General features: G+C 40.7%; 1 protein-coding gene across 2 annotated transcripts in view; it reads right to left on the minus strand.

The window, feature by feature from the left end:
• Nucleotides 1-672: 672 nt before the first annotated feature.
• Nucleotides 673-22890, minus strand: part of LOC125350418 (aldehyde oxidase) — a 77714-nt gene continuing 55496 nt past the window's right edge. Inside the window, exons 24-35 of one of the 2 annotated variants that reach the window (XM_048345003.1) lie at nt 21769-21855; nt 21019-21210; nt 16853-17080; nt 14696-14791; nt 12006-12134; nt 11298-11372; nt 9502-9554; nt 8185-8299; nt 4821-4886; nt 2861-3049; nt 1768-1935; nt 673-1103 (exon numbers count right to left, since the gene is read on the minus strand). In XM_048345003.1, the coding sequence (XP_048200960.1) occupies nt 1053-1103; nt 1768-1935; nt 2861-3049; nt 4821-4886; nt 8185-8299; nt 9502-9554; nt 11298-11372; nt 12006-12134; nt 14696-14791; nt 16853-17080; nt 21019-21210; nt 21769-21855 (1449 nt within the window). In that variant the 3' untranslated portion in view covers nt 673-1052. Of the gene's footprint in view, nt 1104-1767; nt 1936-2860; nt 3050-4820; nt 4887-7111; nt 7124-8184; nt 8300-9501; nt 9555-11220; nt 11373-12005; nt 12135-14695; nt 14792-16852; nt 17081-21018; nt 21211-21768; nt 21856-22890 lie in introns of those variants that run through there. The other variant, XM_048345004.1, reaches the window with a different exon arrangement.

Consider the following 22890-nt stretch of genomic DNA (forward strand, 5'->3'; position numbering starts at 1 on the left):
CTGTCTTTGGTGGTACTGGAGTTTGAACTCAAGCCTTTATGATTGCTAGGGAGACTCAGTGTTTATTTTGATGACTGCCAAGTTGTTTCCCACAGTGCCCGCACCATTTTTTTTTACATGTTTTTCAGCGTTGCAGAAGGGTTTGATTTTTTTCCACATGATTCTAACACTCATTATTGTCAGTCATTCTGATGACCTCCATCTTTATCCTAGCTGTGTGAAATGATATGGTTTGGGTATGTATTTCCTTAATGACTAGAGGCCGAACATGTTGCCATTGTGCTTAGTGATAAATTTGGAGAAATGTCTTTCAATTCCAATGCCCATTTATAGTTGACAAAAGGTATATCTATCATACAGATATGCCCTGGACCTTTATCAGATAAATGCATCCCTTGTCCTCAATCCCTTAGTGATTAGTAGTATCATTTAAAGCATGAATTTTTGTAGTTTGATGAACTCCCATTTGTCTCACCTTCATCCCACGTGGTCACACAGACTATTTCGATACAGAAATATTCTAATAAGAAAGGAGGGAGGGGGAAGTGCTGGGGTATATTTCAGTGGCAAAATGCTTGCCTAGAAGGTACAATACCCTGAGTTTGATATCCAGTACCATAAAAAAGAAAGGGGGGATAACAACAGATAAGGAACGAATAAAAAGATGACAAATTTACAGTTTGTACTAGTAACATAATTATTTATTAAACTACCTTTTCATTTGATAGCATAATTTCTGTTTACAGACATAAGGCAAGTATGAATCATATATATCTATTCCATTTAGCTGGATGAATCTAAGGGAGAGACTATCACTTCAGTGGAAACCACTTATTATTTATTCCATTTCAATTACAATTTATAAATTGTTGAAGTACACATGTCAAATTCAATGTGAAATTCCAAATTAGATCATAGAAAAGCTATATTCTGTGGAATGATTTCTGAGCGTGAAAATCTGTCTTTCCTATCTAGCGTTTTAGCGCATAGAGATTGGATAGATGACCCTAAGGGAAAGGTCATTCTGATTACTGCAGAAGATTGCATTTGATTCACACAGGCACATTCCAAGGAACATAGGCCCCAGGTTCATCTCTTGGAATCTGAATAAAAAGAATAAATTGTGACTTTGGTGAGAAATAGCAAAACATAAAATAGGCCAAAAGCTACCAGAGGCCAACCAGGGTAATGAGAGATCAGGGAGCAATGGCATGGAAGCCACTGTGATGTCCTCACAGACATGATTCAGCCGGGGGGGGGGGGGCTACCAGCTAGCACCTCACCCCTGAAAAGGGGGACATGGCATTTCCTTCCTTTCAGCATTAAAAATCTCACCACTGCAAGAAGAGCTGAGCTGTTTACTCAGTGGAAGGGTGCTGCAGTAGTGATTCCTGCCATCGCGCCTGTCTAGAGCCTGCTTGAGGGGAGAGTGGAGGTGGACCATTGGGATGGACAGTATTCTTGGTGAGGGTTCTAGGTTCAGAGTGTATTTCCTGAACACTTATTGCTGAGTTCAGGACATGTTCTAGCAAAGGAGCGAAACAAGGAAAGAACATGCACTAAGGGGAATGAGCCTTCGGATTTCCATGAGGTACAGAACAGCACTCCCAGTGCAGTTCACACAGGCCCAGGTGCAAAGGCCAGTCTACTCTTCTCTTGTACCCTCAGGGATTCTAGTCATCATGGGAAACTATAGTGATGGGTTAAAGACACATGAACAAAAACTCCGAATTTTGTAATTTTTTCTTTTTAGTGGGAATGGCGTACCATCTTGGTGAACTTGTCTTCACAGGCCATTCGAATCTTCTCTGGAGTCAGAGGGCTAGTGAGCTGCCACCGTCCCAGCAAGCCTCTCTCCTGCCGTGCTGCGGTCACGGCGTCATGGATGGCAAAAAACACCGAACACCCCAGGAACAGCCCAGACTCGCCCAGACCCTTGAGGAAAACAAGTCCTCTGGATTATGACACACATTCTCTCTCCCTCGATGTATATACGTGCATATACATATCTGCATATATACATAGCATATACATGCCTATATAGCATCTATGTGAATATATGTATGTGTGTGTATAAATATACATTACTCTGTATGTATCTATATTATGAAAGTAATCTTTTGATCCAATATTCCCATCCCTAGAATTCTAACCTAGACAAATGATTGTAAATAAAGCAAACACAGGCATGAAGGTAATTATTACAACACAAAAGGCCAAATATGATACATGATAATAGCAGTTCATGTGAGATTCCAAGATTTGGAATGATGAAAACATTTGTTAAGCTGAGTGCAGTGACTTAAGCCTGTAATCCTAACGACTTGGGAGGTAGAGATTGGGGGATTGTGGTTTAAGACCAACCTGGGCCCCAAAAAGAAGTTTAAGACAACATCTCAACCAATGATGGGGAGCTGTGGCACGTGCCTGTTATTGCAGCTACTCAAGAGAAACACAACAGCTGGGTCCAGTCATCCAGGCCTATCATCCCCAGCAACACAGAGAAACACAGTCCTGGATGTCCCCCACATAAAGCAAGATCCTATCTTGGAAACAACCAATGGAAAAAGGGACTGGAGGTGAGGGTTTCCGTAGCAGAGCGCATGCCTAGCACTGAGAGGCTCTGAGTTCAAACTCCAGAAGTGCAAAAATGAATAAAAACAAGAAAAACCCTCAACCAATCAAACAAAAAACAGTTTTAAAAAATCATATTGTTAAACTAGTTTGTAAGAAAAATGCCTAAAAGGTGTTTTCTTCAAAACCCTGGTAAAAACACTGAACAATGAGGAAATGAAAGCAACCTTCCCTCTACCCCACAGACATGATACGAGCATGCATCTATTCATGGAATATTGCTTACCTTAGATGAATACAGGGTATTTGAATTTTCAGATGGAGGCAAAAAGGAAATGTGCATCTCAGTGGGGATGTCACAGATGGCAGGGATTTTATATTGGTTTGGACCTCGGGTGTACAGAACACCCTGAGGAGAATAATTCAGTTCCTCCATTGTATAAAGTCCCATGCCTTGAATAAATGCGCCTTCAACCTGCCACAAAAATAAAAGGAATTTATGCGTCTGAGAAGATACAGTCAATGGGAGGTATCATTTCAACTTCACGCTGGGAGTTTTTTGAATTTTAAAATTGCAGTTGAAGAGGATTTCTGGGGTGTCTTGGAGCATGTCCCTGACGGCCTTCCTAAAAGCATTTGTTCCCATCGCATTTGGTGCTACATTCAAAATCAAATGATGTGGGTTCTGATCTTGGTGTAGTCATTAAAACAATTACTTTAGAAGAGGTCTCACATATGATCTAAATACCCTCATCTTTAATGCAGACAAGGTGCCCAGGGCTCTCGCTGACTGATTTGCCATCATATGAGGTTTCAGGATAAGGGTCCCATCACCTTGTCCATCGTCCTCACTCACAAGCTGGCTGGCCTTGCAGCAAATCAAATCTTGCCACTCAAGTGAAGGAATACACCAGGCCCTCTCTAAGCATTCTCCATTGCTTCAAAATGCTCCAGGCTCCTGGACATAAGCCTGAAGCAAAAGTGCATTTCCAACCCTTTTTCTGATTTGGGAGTTTCTTCTTAGTTTACTTCCTTCCTGTGACCACATCTCCATCTCTCACTTCTAACTATAGGTAAGGAGTTACCATGATGTTTTTTAGGTGAATCATCCTAAAACTCTAGGCCATTCCTACATTACCTTCACATATGAAGCTAAGTAGCTGTTTTTTGGAGACCCTCCATCAACAAGAGCATCATCCACTCTGTGGATTGCAGGTGTGCTGTAATTTGGGTCTTTCTTCAGGTTGGTTTTCTTTACTCTTCCTCTTCCCAGTTGGTCTTTCATGACTATCTGGTCCATCCTCACTTCTTCCCTGAAGCCTTGGTTATTTCTCCACTCTACAGATTCATCATCTCATTCTCCAATGACACAAAGCTGTGACTGGAGAGAGGATATATTTTGCTCCAAATTGGAGCTGGGGAACTGAGTCTCCACAGGTGGAGGCAGCTCAAGCAGGTCTGTGAGGTTTCCAGGTGGGTCCCCTGTCATTGGTGAGTGTGTGACTCTTCAAAGATACCACCAACTTTGGCTTCATGGAAAAATGCAAGTCCAGAGTTGGCAATTTTTCTGCTAGACATTGCAATTTTTCAAATCTGAATATAAAGATGACTATGAGAGTCAAGTGCTGGTGGTTCATGCATGTAATCCTAGCTCCTCAGAAGGCTAAGATTTGAGAATCATGGTTCAAAGCCAATCCAGGTCCCCCTCACCCCCCCAAGAAAATCCATGAGACTTTTATCTTCAATTAGCCACCAAAAAACTAGAAGTGGAGGTGTAGCTCAAGTAGTTTAGCATTAGTCTTGAGCTAAAAAACTAAGGGACACTTCCCAAGCCCTGAATTCAAGCCCCAGGAATGGCACCAAGAAAATGACTATGGGTAAGAACATTCTCCCACTGGCTCTTTTATCAGTAACCGAAATATGGATTCTGACCCAACTTCAAATTCCTGTTGTGTGCCCCAACTCAGCACTTGGCACTAATTTACTTAAACCCAGAGGTTTGGGGCCTACTGGTCCCCTCTAGCTTGGTCTTGTTTCAGTCCAGTTCTCAACTGCAGATTGTATGTAAAAAACGACCTAAATAACTATGCTTCCAACTCCATTCTAAACAGTAAGACATTTGAGTTCTGTAGCTGGTCTGATTAGAGAAGATTTCGTTCAGCAGGCAGAATAAGATGATTAATAAGCAGAATGGAATGTTTTTCCTGCAGATTTCACAGCAGTTTGAGTAAGTTAGTTACACATACCTGGCCTATGTCCAGGGCTGGGTTTATACTGTTGCCAACATCCATGACGATGTCTGTTCTGATGTTCTAGTAATTAAAAAAAATCATCTGCTTATTTTAGTGTAAATAATGTAGGGAGAAGCTGACAAGAAACTTCCTGCTAGGCTGGCATTGGCATAAAGCTTCTTTTCCCATTTTTTCTTTTGGACCATGTTATATCAGGAGAAAAGAACAAATTTTATTTGTGTAAAACTTTTTGGTCATACTGGGGATTGAACTCAGGGATTCCTACTTTCTAGACAGGTCCCAAGTACTTTTTGCTTTAGTTAGTTTTCAGATAGTGCCCAAGCTTTTTGTCTCAGGCTGGCCTTGAACCACAATCCTCCTGGCTCTCTACCTCCTGAGTAGCTGGGATTATGGGTATTTGCCACCATACTCAGCTATTATGAAAAGCATTTAAGTGAATATGAATATTCTTAACGAGTTTACACCACTGGGTTGGTTTTTTTTCTTGGAAATAATCTGGTTTTTATTTCCTGGAAATAATAAGAAAATAACAAATTTGATTGATTTTTATTTAAGCTGTGGGTACATACAATAGATTGAGTTTAATCCACCACAAGAAACCTAATAAATAACACAATAAGAGAAAATATCTATGCTCATTATGAGCCCTGATGCAACACTTTGTGTCTAAAACTCAACACAACATGCAGAATCCAACTGGCTCAGTGATATCTACCAAAGTCTAGAGTTCAGGAACCCTCACAGACAGGTCTTTGAACTGCCCTCTGTTTGTCTAGAATTTCCATTGGGGGGGGGGGAATGTGTGGAAAAAAATGAAAGCAGAAGGGAGCAGGCCGAACCAGGCTGCTGGCAGTACCTTCAAGTCGATTCCTTTTTGATGAGACGTGATGGTCTCCGCCATGACTTGCAGATTTTATTTACAATTAATAAATTTTAAGAAGAAAATTGAACAATGATCTAGCATGTTTGACTATTAAATAAAACATTACGTCAGGTGCGGTGGCTTCCATCCTTGCAATCAATAGCTGGGCGTGGTGGCACATGTCTATCACCCCAGCTTCTCAGGAAGTAGTAAATAGAAGGAATGTGGCCCAAGCAGGCTCAGGTAAAAATAAAAATAAAAATAATAAATAAAACAAAACATGAGACCTATCCCAAATACTGTCCAAGTGGTACAGTGACTGCATAAGACCCTGAGTTCAACCCACAGTACCACAAACTAAAGAAATAAAATTGAAATTAGAACTTCAGGCACTCTCATTTCTCACTGTAAGACACAACACACTATAAAGTTATTTTGGACACCAGTTAGCAAGACTTTCTTACAGGTGACAAGTGACCAACACTGGAAGTGAGTGGAGGTATGCTAAAGTTAGCGAATGCTTACTGGATTTTGATAGGGCTGGAACATAGGTCTGGGCCTTGGTAGCCTCTCTCGATGAGCCTTACCATCTGTTATTCATGGCTTTTGTACTCCTTTCCCACAAGACTCTACCAGGGTGTCAGTTTTTGTGGCCAATGGGATACAGAAAGAATGATGATATATTACTCTAGGATTAGATCATCAAAGACTGTAGCCTCTGTCTTAGGCACCTTCTTTTTGCTCATACTCTCTTTTCGACTACCACCACTGGGGAAACCCAGCTGTTATCTCCTGAGTACAATCTAGTAGCATACACACATGTCTTTGCAAAGAATAAAGACATCTGGCCAACAGCTGGGAAGAAACTGAGGCCTTCTCCCACAATAATGTGGTGGAGCTTAGAAGTTGACTCTAGTCTCTACAGATCCTGCTGGAAGCTTGACTGTGGCCTCAGGAGAAATCCTGAGCCAAAACCACCCAGATAAGCCACTTCTAGATATCTGACCCTCAGAAGTAGCATGAACAGTTTTCAACTGCTAAATTTGGAAGTAATTTGTTGCACAGTAATAAGTAATATATAGGTATGTGTTCAAGGTGAAGACAAATTTTCAGGAATAAGGGAAATTCTACTAACATAAGGAGATGCAGGCCCCCAGGGGAAGGCTTCTAAGAGAATGTCACATGATGGTCTTTTGCCTACCACGAATTCCTAAGCTGAATCTCAGCTCTAGCTTCTATATTAGATTACTTATCACATCTCCTAATATTGTTCAAGTAAGTTTTGAGAAAATAGTTTTTCCCTTTTCTTTTTCCTTCCTTCATTCATCTCTCATTCTTTTTGTTTCTCTCTTTCTCTTCTTTCTTTCTCTCATTCCTTCCTTCCTCCTACTTCCTTTCTTCTTTCTCTCTCTCTTTCCCTCCCCCTCCTTCTTTCCTTCCTTCCTTCCTTCCTTCCTTCCTTTCTGTCTTTTCTTGGCAAGGTCTCCCTATAGCCTAAACTAGCCTCAAATTCTTCGCTCTCATGCCTCATCTCTCAAGTGCTGGGATTTCAGAGTATACCTTCACACCCAGTGCAGAGGATTAATTACCACCTCATTCTTAGATCCTAATAAAACCAAGGTATATACAAGATATAGGAGAACTCAAATACATTTTTACTAACTTTTTAAAAAGATATTGGAATTTAGAAATCAGTGAGAGAACTCTCTCTGTTTAAATGGGATAGCTACTCAAACTAGAGAGCTATGTTTACCATGACCTTGCTTTTCCCTTGTCCAAAGTTCCCTGAAATAAATCTAGACTGAATTAGAATCCAGACAATCCAGGTATTTGAACATGCAGGCTCAATAAAGCTATGCACCACTTCAAATATCAGGCTGATTGCCATTTTGAGGAAAAACACCATGAGAAGACTCTGTAAGTGAAAACTTTTTACAATCTAAGATGTAGAAACAAAGAATATATATATATATATATATATATATATGTCAAGAACTAGAATTTGCTTTGAGGTATGTTTTGGGACTAAATTATTACTAAACTAATAGTCTGGCCACAAAACATGTGTGAAGGTCATTGAAGTTCTATTAATTATTAATCATTCTTTATTATTAGACAGGATAAGTAGGTAACTTCTATTATTGCTAAAGCCCAGGTACAAGACAAAAAACTGAATCCCTAAAGCTATCTACACAGAAGGACCTATCTGGGTAAAGGATTTCCCAGTCTGGCTATTGCCTACTGTCGGTGATTATGGGTGCCTATGAAATCATTCAAGACTACCATGTGATGACCTTTCTCATCAGAGGTCACATTTGGTTTCATAGAAAAAGATTGGGGAAACTTAGAAGAAAGGCTACCCATTGTCTGAAAGGTAAATTGGTATGACTATTTGCTCCAAGTAATATAGAGAAATCGCATTTTCCTCCAATAAATGTTAAGTGTAGACTTCGGGTGCATGCAAGTATACTGGAAGACATTTTCAGTAGTACTGACCTTATGATCTCCTGTCAGGCAATCAATTTCAACCTCTGAACAGACAGCTCCATAGACACAATATTCGAAGGGATGACCCTCCCCTTTCTCCCAGTTCATATCTGCCTCATAACCCCTGAAACAAACACATTCTTGAGGAACATCATTAAGTGATCAAGTCCTATACTCACAGGTCATGACGACTGAACAGACCCATAGGAGCTGTGCAAGTCAAAGGAATACATTTGCATGGAGATGTGCATACTCATAACATGTACTGAGTAAATGTATTGAAAAAACAAATATTTGCTTCTTTCTTATTCATCTTGCATTGTTGAATAAAAATACCAGTTATTCCTGACCAGTAAATCCTTATCCTAAAGGTTTATATACTGATTTTGTAACTATTTGTCCTTTTGCCGATATCCAATGTAATGGAATCTTACTATCATCAGATCGGAGGCAGGCAACCTCTATCTCACATCAAACACTATTTCAGAGGCATGTACTTGCTTGATTTGTTTGATTTTTCTGACTCCGGGATTCACCTCTGTCTGAGGGGCTGGTCCCTTGGTCTCAGTCTATGTCCCTACTACCAGGCTTTGTGGCCTATTCGGTCTATACACTTCTTTCTTTAAGGGTTCCAGGTGAATGTCAATGCCAAAGGGAAACAGATGTCAGCAGCTTGAGAGCCCCCTCTACCATCTCTCATCTGTTTCCCAAACCTGGAGATATCCATTAAAAAATGCTTCCAATGCCTATTTCTGATAATCAGTCAGTGGCCCAAGAATGCCACAACAAAATCAGGTTAAGACCCTCTGTTATCACCCTATTCGCTGATGGCACCCACTCTTCATTAAAATAATTTGATAAATTATTCTCCAAAGTATGCCATTTCTCATTGATCAATATCTTGACACCACATAGTTATCACCAAATTTCCTTCTGCCAGTCTAGGAGGCATGATAGCTCCTGTCGTAAGTGCAGTTTAATTTGTACCCCTCTATGTTTGTTTCTTAACTCAAGGGGACCACAGGTGTTTCCCACAGATTCAACCACTGCTGTGGATTCCACACAATCCCCAGAGAATCTTATCATACCACCCACTAGGATTTGAATGATCATTCAACTGGTTTTAATTTATATGCCTGTTTTTTTTTTTCTAGCAGCCTATCTGGACACTTGGATGAATTAGTAGCTAACTACTCTTTATAACAGCAGGTTAATTGAAGGCACAAAAACCAATGTTTACCAAATTGCAAACAGAACTAAAAACTCTTCCTCAAGATAGCACTGTTATTTTCCCTAACATGAAACTGAATTGGAAGAATCACTTACCTGAAGTATCCAACAGCTGAAAGGCTAATGCTTTCATCAAAAGCAGTCTGTGCCTGTGAAGAAAGGAAAGAGGGTGTTTGCAAAGAGATTTCCTCAAGACTTCAATTTTAACTTTGATCAAGTGTTAAACTATCAGTGGCAAGAACTAGGAAGGACCAAGATGAGTCCATTCCTTTCAGCACTATCCATCCCCATAAGCATTTGTGGTTCACTGAATGTAGTAACAGTATTTTTTCAGTGCATATGATTACAGTAAATGACCACCAGAGTATGTTAAACTTACAGACTTGATGATAGTGGTCAACACATGTTCTGCTTATGAGTAAATTCCTTCAGTCATCTGGAAAGACTTAGCCTATTAGCACAGGCCATTTCAGGAAACAATGGCTGGTTGTGTGTTCAATTTTGATATTATGTATCTGTAGCCATTTCAGTAGAGGGAAGTAATTTTGCTAAATTGTACCATTTACAGCAAATGGTTCCCTGACTCTGCAAGTGCATTCAACTGAGTACTAAATGGAAAAATGACTCTTAGGGCCAAGTCCTCAGGTCTAGGAGAGAAGGTAAGAAATGTAACCATTACAGAAGGCCAAGGGTGTGTTGAATGTCAGCACTGTGCCATGGGTGGTGGAGAACAGACTCTCCTACACCTTCCTGTAGCCAGCCACTTTCAGCCTCTTGGGGATTACACAGCATAGGGCAAAGGAAGAAACAAAGATGCCCAGAAAATCTGGAGAGCTTTCATAAATATGAACTATAGAATGAGTCTTTGTGGAAAGATAGAAAACTTTTGGGGGTGATGGGGATTGAACCCAGGGTCTCTAAGCTAAGTGCATGTTCTACTACTGGGGTACTCCACTCCTCAGACCTGGAATCATTTTGAAGTGAAACTCACTAAATAATATTTAGATAGGCCTGTCTGTGTGTGTGGTGGGGAAGAGGGGTGTATGCCAATCTTAGGGCTTTGACTTGGGGGCTAGGAACTGTCTTTGAGCATTTATTCCTCAAGGCTAGCTCTTTAGCACTTCAACCACAGCTTCACTTGCAGCTTTATTATTATTATTTTTTGGATAGCTAATAAGAGTCTCACAGACTTTGCTGCCTGGGCCTGCTTTCATCAGCAATCCTCAGATCTCAGCCTCCTGAGTAGCTAGGATTACAGGCGTGAGTCACCAGTGCCCAGCTACACTTGGATTTTAACCACACAAAACTAATACTCTATAGTAGTTGTCATGACACATGGTCTCAGACTACAAATATTGATTCTACACCATCTGGTACTTATACTATTACTTTAAAATGTTTGCTAGTTGACCTCAGAATGTGTAACTTCTCTTCCAACTAGAGTGTGAGTGTTCCAGAGGAAGAAGGCGTCTCCATGTCAAGGCCTGCCACAGGTTGCACACACACTCAGGGGTGTGTTTTCTATTTATATCTGAGTGCCTGCATGATTTTTACCTTTGTAGAAGTGATTCCACTGTTGCTTTCCTATGTTAGGAGCAATGGAATCTAAAGAACCAACAGAAAGTATCTAGGTTTTACAGGATGCAACATTCACTAGTTCTAGCTTCAATCAGGAGTTATGACAGAAATAATTTTTGTTTTCTGTAACAGAAACACTTTTCAGGTGCAAGAGTTTGTTCACTATATTCTGATAGGATTTTTACATGAAGACCTCTCTCTGATTCTCAATTTGCAACTATTTTCTCTCTACTTAACTTTAATATTTAATTCACACATCTCTCACTCTCCTTCTTCCTTTCTAACACAAAATGCGGAGAATCTGCAATTCTCACCCAGTCTTTCCACGTTCCTCCAGGATTCTTGTTGATGATGGGTTCAAGGCGTTTCATTAGAGTTTGACAAGCATCCTAGGGATTAGGGATTATGTTGTAATTTCAAATCATAATCACAATTTCCTGCAGATGCCAGTTTCAAAACAACATGGAATGTCCTCCCATGGGCTATGTAAGAGGGGAAACCAAGCAGGAGACTACCCTGGAAGAGGGTGATGTGGAAGTGCCCTGTGGTGCAGGCATTCATGTGCACACATCTGGTGAGAGCAAGTCTTAAAGACTTGGCCTTGGAAGCCATGCTAAGTCAGGAATTAATAGAAAAATGGTGGACAAATCACAAACCACTGTTTTCAAACCTAGTCTTATGTTACAGGGAAGCTAGCTGGGGTAGCCAGAAGCCAGGGTAGAAGACAGCAGAGCCAAGATGGAAAGACAGAAACTATTCCAAAGCTAGCTTAAGAGCCTGAATCAAGGTGAAAGCAACATAACATGGCAGTGGAAAGATTAAGAGATTTCTGACAGAATCAGGACTTGCTGACCAGTAAAATGTCAGGAGGGAGAGAGAAATAGAACTGCTGGATGCTGTATCCCTGATTGAGCCTGACACTGGGAGAGGAAGGCAAGAGAAGGGTAAATGCTACATCTGAGCCCAATCTACAGATTGGCTGGAAACGTGAAGGAGTTTGATGCCACTGAAGAGGTTTTTACCTTTACTGCCAGCCCATTAAGGTCTGCCACCACAGACCCTCCAGCAATACTTGTGTTAGCCACCGTTTCTGTGCTTGTCCCGCGCAGATGGACATTTGACATCGGCATCTTTAATTCACGGCTGGCCACCTGGGTTTTTGAAGAGAGTTTATTTTCTAACACTATGGTTACTTGTAGACTCATGCACATGTGCACATTGTACAAAGGACAGGGAGAGACTGTAGAACTATGAGTTCCCGAAGGCACAGAAAGCTCTCCCAACTTTTTTTTTGCAGGTATCACTTCTGATTTATTATACTAACTTTCTGAATCTACAAAATGAAATTCATATAAAATGAACACCTCAAAAGAAAAGCACAATTCTTGGTATGTATCCCTGGGGATTAGTAGAGCTCCTCTGTCTCTAAAAACAATGTAGTAGAGAAAGGTTGGTAACCCTCCTATAGAGAGGCTTTTAGGGCAGCAATGAACCACCTGAACATTTGGGAACATTTTTTTTGGACAGTGCTAGGGCTTGAACGAAGAAACTTAGGCACTGTACTTCAGCTTTTTCACTCTACCACTTGAGCCACAGCTTCACTTGTGGACTTGTGGTAGTTCGAGATAAGAATCACAGACTTTCCTGCCCGGGATGGCTTTGAACCACAATCCACAGATCTCAGTCACCTGAGTAGCTAGGATTACAGGCTTGAGCCACCAGCACCAGGCAGAAACTTTCTCTTTTTCTAAAATCCCTGTCAAGTGTGGCACACACTTTCTTTTGCTTTTACTTTCTTATGCATAAGAGCCTCCAGGAGAGGAGGGAGGGCCCCAGGCCAAGGCAGGAAGAAATATTGCATTTGCATCTTTATAATCACTTCTCCATACCCCAACTATTCTTGCTACACCCACCGCCATCCTCTGCAAAATTCTAGCAAAGTCCACATTGCCAAAGCAAAAATTGATGCTTATCTCCTGTGTACATTTCTGGAGATGCCCCAGAAATGAGCTTCTCCTGTGAGAAAGGATAGCAGCCTTAGTAAACACGAGCACCTAGAAGGGGGACGTGGTGCTGGTGTTGAGTGCCACCAGCACAAGGGCTTAGAAGCCCGCTTTGCTCTTATTTTTATTTATTTATTTTTATTTTTGCTTTTTTGTTTTCTTTGTTTTTTGCCAGTCCTGGGGCTTGGACTCAGGACCTGAGCATTGTCCCTGTCTTCTTTTTGCTCAAGGCTAGTACTCTGCCACTTGAGCCACAGAGCCACTTCTGGCCTTTTCTATATATGTGGTGCTGAGGAATCGAACCCAGGGCTTCATATATACGAGGCAAGCATTCTTGCCACTAGGCCATATTCCCAGCCCTGCTCTTATTTTTAATACCAGAACAAATCACTTTGGCAACTTCATTTGCCCAAAATACTCCTCTTTCCTGGTAGAAGTGTGGCTTGCCAGAGTTTGCCCATAACTTGTCCAAGAACATGAGTATACTGTGCCCTTTTCCAAATGCTTGGAAGAAAGCATCTAGCAGAGTATGTAGGTTCTCAACATGAATGTCTTATAAAGGAAACACTGCGAACTCCCAGAGATGGAAACAGGATTTTGTTGTTGTTGTTTTGTTTAATGTACTAGGTGAATTTCCTATGGCATACCCCTTGTGGTCACTGTATATGATTTTGGTACACTGGATATTGTATATATGTTTATCTGAGCTAGAGAAGGAAAAGAAAAATGAGGGTGTAACAAATACGACAATAAATGTACTCACTACCTTATTATGTAACTGTAACCCCTCTGTAATCACCTTGACAATAAATTTTTAAAAAAGGAAACTGCATCTCACCCCCCAAGTGAAGAAAGGGAAGGGAAGGAACGGAAAAAGAAAGGAAAAGAAAGGGAAAAAGTTATTATTGATAATTCTCTTTTCGTAGGGTTAGAGATCAAATTTAGGGCTTTATATGTGCTAAACATGAACTTCCACCACTGAGCTACAGCTCAACCCCCAGAATTCTTAATGGCAGGATGAAGTGGTCACCTTGGTAAGATTAGATGGGAAAAGGCCATGAAGTTATACAAATGACATGTTAGCCTTTGTTTTTCTGAGAAAGGACAAGATGGAAAGACATCAAGGTAATAAATACTGTTAAATTGTGGAATCCTGTCCTTTTATTTTTCCTCCTTTAATTTTCTGCCTCTTTTGAATGCGTTATAGCTTGTGGAGTTACTACCAATGATTAGCAAAGCAGAAGCAGTAGTTTATATTAAAATAAATGAGCTCAAAGGAACCTAGGAAAACTAGCAGTGTTTAACTACAAGAATCAATCATGATTTGTTTTTGAGGGTTCAAGCCTTTAATATGAAAGGGCAAGAAATAGTGTACTACATATTATTTTACATATTATTTACATAATTTACAAAATTTACATATTATTTTATTGTTCAAGAACAAGAAATTTTTTAAAATATTACTCAGTTAATATATTTAAAGGAGAGAAGCAAGTAATACCTTACGGCTACCTTCTTTAGCAATAAAAACATGACACTTCTGGTGCTCAGTTTTAAACTTGGCTTGTTTACAAAGTTTCTTCTCCCAGTGTGGCCTGGGAAAACTAGTCTTCTATTCTTTAAAATTAGAAAGTATACATTCATAGTTTTTACCTCATGATCATATCAGCAAGAAAACACCAATAGAATCCAGCGATTTGCATTCTTACCTGAATCATTTTGGTGTGGACACCCTGCCCCATTTCGATGCCACCATGAGTGACCAGAGCTGAGCCATCTAGGTAAATATGGACCAGGGCAGCAGCCTAAGCAGAGAGAGATAGAGAGAGAACACAGAAATTCTCTTTTTCTGTGGTTGATAGGATCACATTTATATCCATTAAAATGCTTTCCTTAAAAATAATATTTTCCCTTCCATCTCTCCCCTGGCCCACCTGGCTCTTGCCCTAAACACATATAACCCAAGCTGAGCCAAGGCAGTGTGAGTTCTGCCTTGAGGTCACCCCACAAGGGACCACACTGTCCCTGGAGTTGTGCATAAGGTGCCAAGTGATGCCAGAAGCAAGGGAGTGGGGGGTGATGCTAGCTTCTGTGTGGTTGCACTTTACCACCCTCTCGTAACGTGACACAGAGTTTCACATGTAGTAAGTGCTCAAGAAATATTTAATAGATGAATTTGCCACAACATTATGATCTGATCTGTTTAAGTTTGCAAGCTTGATGTTTTCTGAGAGTGGGTGAGATCGTCTATTCATCCCTGAGTAAGGCTTTTAAACAAAGAAAGACCCTGGTAAAGCTTCTTAGTAGCTTCTGAGGATGAATGTGTCCTGCTGGCTCTTGCCTAGTTCGCTTTTTGCTATGCTGAATCCCTCAGCTCCCATCAAAGGGTGGTTTGAGAACAGAACTATGGGAAGTTCCCAGATCTGAATTCTAACCTTGACCTAACTTCTGCCAGCTATGGGACTTAGAGGCAGCTTAGTGAAATGTTTTGAGCCTCAGTTTTCTCACGACTAAGAAGAGGGAGATAAAATTTAATTGTTATTTTTATCATTTTTTTTGAGAAATTTTGGATGAGGGAATGGGACTGGTCTGATCTTGACAGTAGAAACCAGATATTAAGCAATGGCAGCATTTTGAGACAACTTGCCATGTTTACTTAGCCTCATGGTCAAGATTTCCAGATGTTCCTTACAAAACAGAGATGATCTTCTCCAAGATCTTAACCACTGTGCTTTATAGGGCAGATGGCCTTTACTGACCTCTTTCCTAGCTGCCAGCAAATAGGTTTATTACAAAAGTGTATAACAAAAGTCACTGCTTACAAAGCCCTTTCCCAGTAGGAGCTCCCCTGACCCTGCTTTCTTTTGAAATAATGGCATTTGGTTATATAATCATATTTCCCCTTGTTTCTCAGCCATGGTCTCTTGACTCTTTCTCCACATCTGAGTAAATATTATGCAGATGGCTAAATGTCTCTGTGTTTGTTTTTACTGTCATAAGCAGGCAAGGAGTGGCAAGGTTAGGATATAATAACTACTTGTCATACTCAATCAAAATTGCATGTAAACATTGTAAATATAGCACCACAGCTCTGCTACGTTCATTGTTCAATGGATGGATATGGAATGGAGGCAGGATCTACCTTTGCACTGGATATTTACATCTATTTACATATATGTATCCAGGCAAATCCTTGCATGTATACACTCAAGAGCACAGATAAAGGAGTTCCCAACACAGCTATGCAATGATCTAGAACACAGCCACCCGTCACTAGCTGTTAGGGTTACGTTTCATTCGAGAATAAAGAGGTAGAAACAGCAAATGGGATTTAGCAGCAAGGGGTTTGGTTTAATCAATGACAGCAGCTGTAGAGCAGATTCCCAGTCTTCCCTTTCATGCCTCTATTAGCATTGTGGTGAACAAATTCCTAAAGTCGTGTTAAAAAAAGTTCAATGCTTTCCTTTTCTGAGTTTAGTTTATCCAATCCTCCTAAAATCCTTGCAGGCTCCTGGAAGAGGAGTTTGGAAGCTATGGGTTCCTCCCACCCTCCTATTTCACACAAGAGCAGTCCAGGCCTAGGACAGTTGTCTCAGCTGTTTATTGCCAGCACCAAGAGTGAACTTCAGATCTCTAATTTACCATCAAGAATTATATTTCACCACATGTAGAAATGTAGAAATGTGGACAGAGGAGCCCTTTTCTTCTCTGGAGTAAAGCTAGCTTTGTTAACAATGCTGGTGACATTTAGGAAGTTGATATTGTAAGCCAATGGCTAATCCCACGCAGTGGAAACCTTTTTCCAACTCCTTGGCTTTGTCTAAGCAGATTCTAGCTCTATTCCCACATGAGTATGGAGAACTGACCTGACCAATGGGAGTGGAGCCAACTCCAACAGGATATTTCATTGGGACTATGGCCAGTCCTTTCTTCTTCCAGTAATTCTCTGTGTTGAACTTATCCACTGCAGCTCTTCTCAGGGAGAAGGACGACTTAGCCATACATTTTCTCCAACACTGGATGAGGCCCTCAGCATTAATCTCTTGTTTGTAGGGTGTTTGATCAATTCCCTTGTACATATTTATTGTTCGAACCTATGAAAGAAGAAAAGACATTAAAGGCAAAGAGCAATCCAACAAATTAGTTTCGTCTATGTATTGTTCTTCCAGTCTAGTTCTGTCCAGCTACTAAGTTCCAAGCTGGTTTCTACCTAGTTCTTACTGAAACCTTTCCCAAGGAACAGAGTTCTCATCTTGCACTCTGAAAATGGTTAGCATGTACTTAACATGGATCAGTGCTGCTATTGTGTAAGTTTAAAGGAAGGAATCCTTGGCTTATCTTCCTTTAAAAAAATACTACTTATTTATTGTCAAAGTGATGTACAGAGGGGTTACAGTTATATATGTTAGGCCTTGGGTACATTTCTTGTATTGTTTGTTACCTCCTCCCTCATTACCCCCTCCCCCTTCTCCTCTCCCCCAAAGAGTTGTTCAGTTGGTTTACACTAAATAGTTTTGCAAGTATTGCTTTTGGAGTCATTTGTCTTTTTATCCTTTCTCAATTTTGATATTCCCTTTCCCTTCCCTAGTTCTAATACATACCAGTATATACAGTATACAGGGTACTCAGATGAGATGCAGTGATAGTGCGGGTACAACCACAGGAAGGGGATACAAGAGGATCATCAACAAAAGAAGCTACTGTTTCACATGGCATATTGAAAGTAATTATAACACTCGTTTCCATAACATGGAATTCATTTCACTTAGCATCATCTTATGCGTTCATAATGGCATAGATATTAGGCTCTTGTGATCCTCTGCTGTGATTAGCCTAAACCTGTGCTAATTATTCGCTATGAGGGAAACCATAGAGTCCATGTTTCTTTGGGTCTGGCTCACTTCATTTAGTATAATTTTTTCTGTTTGTCTTTTGTTTTTTGGTACTGGGGATCGAACCCAGGACGTTGCACTTGCTAGGCAAGCACTTTGCCACTGAGCTACATCCCAGCCCACTTAGTATAATTTTTTCCAAGTTTTTCCATTTTCTTACGAATGGGGCAATGCCATTCTTTCTGATAGAGACATAAAATTCCATTGTGTATATGTAACACATTTTCCTGATCCATTTGTCTACTGAGGGGCATCTGGGTTGGTTTCATATTTTAGCTATGACAAATTGTGCTGCGATGAACATTGTTGTGCTGGTGGCTTTAGTGTGTTCTTGTTTGTGGTCTTTTGGGTAGATGCCCAAAAGTGGGGCTGCTGGGTCATAAGGGAGCTCTATGTTTAGCCTTCTGAGGAATCTCCATACAGCTTTCCAGAGTGGCTGAACCAGTTTACATTCCCATCAACAATGAAGTAGGGTTCCCTTTTGGCCACATCCCCTCCAACATTTGTTATTGTTAGTTTTCTTGATAAAGGACAGGGATGTCCACTCTCTCCTCTCCTCCTCAACATAGTACTAGAATTCCTAGCCAGAGCAATTAGGCAAGAAGAAAACATAAAGGGGAACCAAATAGGAAAAGATGGAAGCTAAACTTTCTCTCTTCGCAGATGACATGATCCTATATCTAAAGAATCCCATAGACTCTACTCCCAAGCTACTAGAGCTGATCCAAAACTTTGGCAAAGTAGCAGGATATAAAATAAACCCTCAAAAAACAATGGCCTTGGGGCTGGGGATATGGCCTAGTGGCAAGAGTGCTTGCCCCATATACATGAGGCTCTGGGCTCAATTCCCCAGCACCACATATATAGAAAATGGCCAGAAGTGGCACTGTGACTCAAGTGGCAGAGTGCTAGCCTTGAGCAAAAAGAAGCCAGGGACAGTGCTCAGGCCCTGAGTCCAAGCCCCAGGACTGGCAAAAAAAAAAAAAAAAAAAAAAAAAAAAAAATCAATGGCCTTTCTATATGCCAATGACCCAAAAACGGAGACCAAAATCAGGAAAGCAACTCCTTTTGCAATAGCCTCAAAAAACATAAAATACCTAGGAATAACCTTAACCAAAGAAGTGAAAGACCTCTATGATGAGAACTTTAAAAACAAGAAAAACGAAATTAAGGCAGAACTAAGGAAATGGTAAAACCTCCCATGCTCCTGGATTGGGAGGATTAATATAGTCAAAATGGCAATCTTGTCAAAGGCTATCAACAAATTCAATGCAATACCCATTAATATCCCAACACCATTTTTTTAATGAAATAGAGGAAGCAATCCAGAAATTCATATGGAACAATAAAAGACTATGAATAGCAAAAACAATCCTAAGCAGAAAGAACAGTGCTGGAGGAATTACAATACCAAACTGCAAGCTGTATTATAAAGCTATAGTAATAAAAACAGCTTGGTATTGGCACCGGAACAGGCCTGAAGACCAGTAGAACAGAACTGAAGACCCAGAAATAAACCCACGGAACCATGCCTACTTAATCTTTGATAAAGGAGCTAAAAAAAAAATAGGATGGAAGAAAGATAGCCTCTTTAGCAAATGGTGCTGGCAAAACTGGTTCAACACATGCAACAAACTAAAACTAGATCCTTACATATCACCCTGCACCAAAATCAATTCCAAATGGATCAAAGACCTCGAAATTAAAACAGATACCCTGAAAACACTACAAGAAGGAGTAGGAGAAACAATTGGGCTCCTTGGCATAGGACGGAACTTCCTTAACAAAGACCCAGAAAGGCTACAAATCAAAGAAAGGTTGGACAAATGGGAGTGCATCAAACTGCAGAGCTTCTGCAGGGCAAAGGACATAGCTCGCAAGAAAAACAGAAAGTCCACAGATTGGGAGAAGATCTTTACTGGCCATTCAACGGACAAAGGGCTCATATCTAAAATATATGCAGAACTAAAAAACTTACATTCCTCCAAAACATAACCACAAAGAACCAGAGCCCCCTCAACAAGTGGGCTAAAGACTTAAAAAAAGAGACTTATCTGATGAGGAAATGAGAATGGCCAAGAGATGTATGAAAAAGTGCTCTATGTCACTGGCCATAAAAGAAATGCAAATCAAAACAACATTAAGATTCCACCTCACCCCAGTAAGAATGTCCTTTATCTTCCTATATAGGTCAGCACAGCTCTGCCGACTCTTAGTGCTAGTTGCATTTGTGGCCATCTGTTGAAAGGTATCCAGGCTAGATTATTTGGATTATTCAGATGCTATGGCAAAATGAGGCCCCTTACAAACTAAGCACCATTGCCTCATGACTGTAATCTTAGCTACTCAGGAAGCTGAGGTCTATGGACTGTGGTTTGAAGCCAGCTAGGGCAGGAAAGTCCTTGAGATTCTTATCTCTGATTAACCACCAAAAAACCAGGGTGGAATTGTGGCTCATGTGATAGAGCACTAGGCCTTGAACTACAACAACAAAAAAGCTCAAGTTCAATGCTCAGGCCCTGGGTTGAAGCCCCAGGACCTGCATGTACGTGCACGTGTGTGCTCATGTGCGCGCGTGCGCGCGCACACACACACATACACACACTCACAAAGAGCCCTTACTTCCCATAAAAAGAGGAAAGAATAAGTCCAACTGATGCCAAGTAAGACAAAGAAATTAGAAGACTCTACCCCAAGATAGTTGAGAAGAATTCTTGTTTCCTGAACTGACAACCACATTCTCTAGCTATACAGTCCTCACCAGAGCCAAACAGAATCCAGCCCCATTCTCCTGGACTCCCAGCACTGTGAGCAAACAGACTTCTTACATGCTATCCAGCCAGGGATATTTTGTTATTGTGATGGAAAAATGAACAAATACAAACCCAAGCCATTAGAAATTTCTCATTAAACAGACAAGAATTCAGTGTTTGCCCCCTCAAAATCCTATTTCCAGGGTTTTTGAGAAGTCTGAGTAAGACAGTATCACTAAACTTCAATGTATGTATTAACTAGCTAAGTAGATGACCTGGGACAAACCTTTATCCCATTGGATTTCAATTTCTTCAGCCTAAATGACCCCCAGCAGTCCTCCCATGTCAGACAGTTGGCATCTTTTACAGTGAAATTGATGATGTTACCTGCTCAGGGGACAGACCACATTTGGCTGCCACTTCTATAATACAGGATTCAGTGATCAGCCCTGTCTGAGGAAAGCCAAACCCACGAAGACTTGTGTTGGATGGCAGGTTGGTTCTGCACGCCAAACCCCGACAGCGCAGGTTGGGAAACAGATAAGCATTGTCCATTTTCAGAAGTCCCATTTCTATCACCTGGAGACATCCAGAGACAATGTGGTAAGACCCTTATCCTTCCATACCTGTTTTGCATCCTGAGACCTTTCCATAGCTCCTTTCCATGTCCCATCAGACATATTAAAATACATCATTCCCCCAGTTAAATGGCTAGGTGATTTTTAAGAACCTAAGCAAGTTGCCCTTTGAAACCATTCTTTCCACCTTATGGTGATATCTGGCAATATTTGGCAGTACTTTTGGTTGTTAGGACTGGAAGGTAGGGTGCTATACTGACAAGGATTCTGCTAAACAGTGTGTTGTTCAAAATTTCAGGAAGGCCAGCACTGAGAAAGTCTAGTCTAATGCTTGCAACTGAGAGCAGAATTCTAAGCATTAAAAGCATGGCAATAACACAGGGTCAGCCAAGATTTCTGGGCTCCACTTGTGATTACCAGTCACATTTGGCTAATCCTGCATGTGATTTCTATGCTTTTACAATCAAATATTGTTTAAAATTGAACATTTTATGTCTTGGACCATCTTATACGAAGTTCTTTAAAGAAAGTGAACTTGGAACTTGCTTTTCATACTTACCAGTAATGATTCATCCAAGGTGCAGCCTCCATTGCAGTAGTGCTCCATTTCCAGGGCCAAGATTCTGCCATCATTCATGAACCCAGCCTAGAGGAAGAGAAATGGCCTTTGAAACTAGCACTGGCGGGGGGGGGGGGGGCAAGTCTCTCTGAAGTTTGCTTTGCCCCTTGGGAATCCTCCACACACAGAAAAAGGGGTTTTGATAGATTTTTTTTGCAGTTATTTCTTGACATATAGCTATATAAGCTAGCTCAGTGGTTTTTAGCAAAGCTGTATAATCTCTCTGGCTCTCTATGAAATGAAAATGACTAAGGTTATACATGGACAATATAGACACACAACTGATCCAGGGCAATCTAGATATAAATCATTAATATTACTATTATAAATAGTGTTATCATCTCCTCTCCTCACACTATTCTCCAGCAGAAAACAATTTCTCCTAGTATGAATCATCACCAGATGGCTTTGGTAACCATAATACAGTGTCTTCCATAAAGGACATTTCTGCTTCAATGTTCAGCTGTCACTTCTACTTAATGCAAATGATGTCATCATTGTCCTTCCTTCCACAAGGATCTCTCCCTCCAACTGGTTTCTTTCTTCCAGAAATCTCCAAGCCATGTTTATGATTTTATTCTCCATTGAATTTTGCCAAGCTTTTATATGCTGTTGAGCTCAGGCCCAACTGCTTCATGTCTAAATGGATCTATTGGCCCAGCCCTTGCCCCTCTGTTGGTCAGCCTTCTCGTGGTCATCATGTAAACCTCTGCAAACACCCACATTCAGTGATGGCACTGGACTGATCAAGTCATCTTTCATTTTCTCACACTAGATCAAGCTAACTTCCCATTCTGTGTCTCTAGGCCTCTCAATCTATCATCAACTCACATAGCCAGTCTTATTTTCATTAGCTTCTGTGTTCTACTTCTTCTATCCCCTTACCCTTCCATATCAAATGTGCCATGATCATTCTATGTATGTATATTTTTGCTCTTATTCATCCTACTACTTGCTATTTGTTCTTTCTATCCCTATATTCTTGAAGGTCCATTTATGTATCACTTTGTCTTAGAAATCTTCTGAACATACTCCAACTTATATGCATCTCTTCCTGTAGAT

This window comes from Perognathus longimembris, chromosome 4 (genome assembly GCF_023159225.1).
Source record: "Perognathus longimembris pacificus isolate PPM17 chromosome 4, ASM2315922v1, whole genome shotgun sequence".
NCBI classification, from domain to species: Eukaryota; Metazoa; Chordata; class Mammalia; order Rodentia; family Heteromyidae; genus Perognathus; species Perognathus longimembris.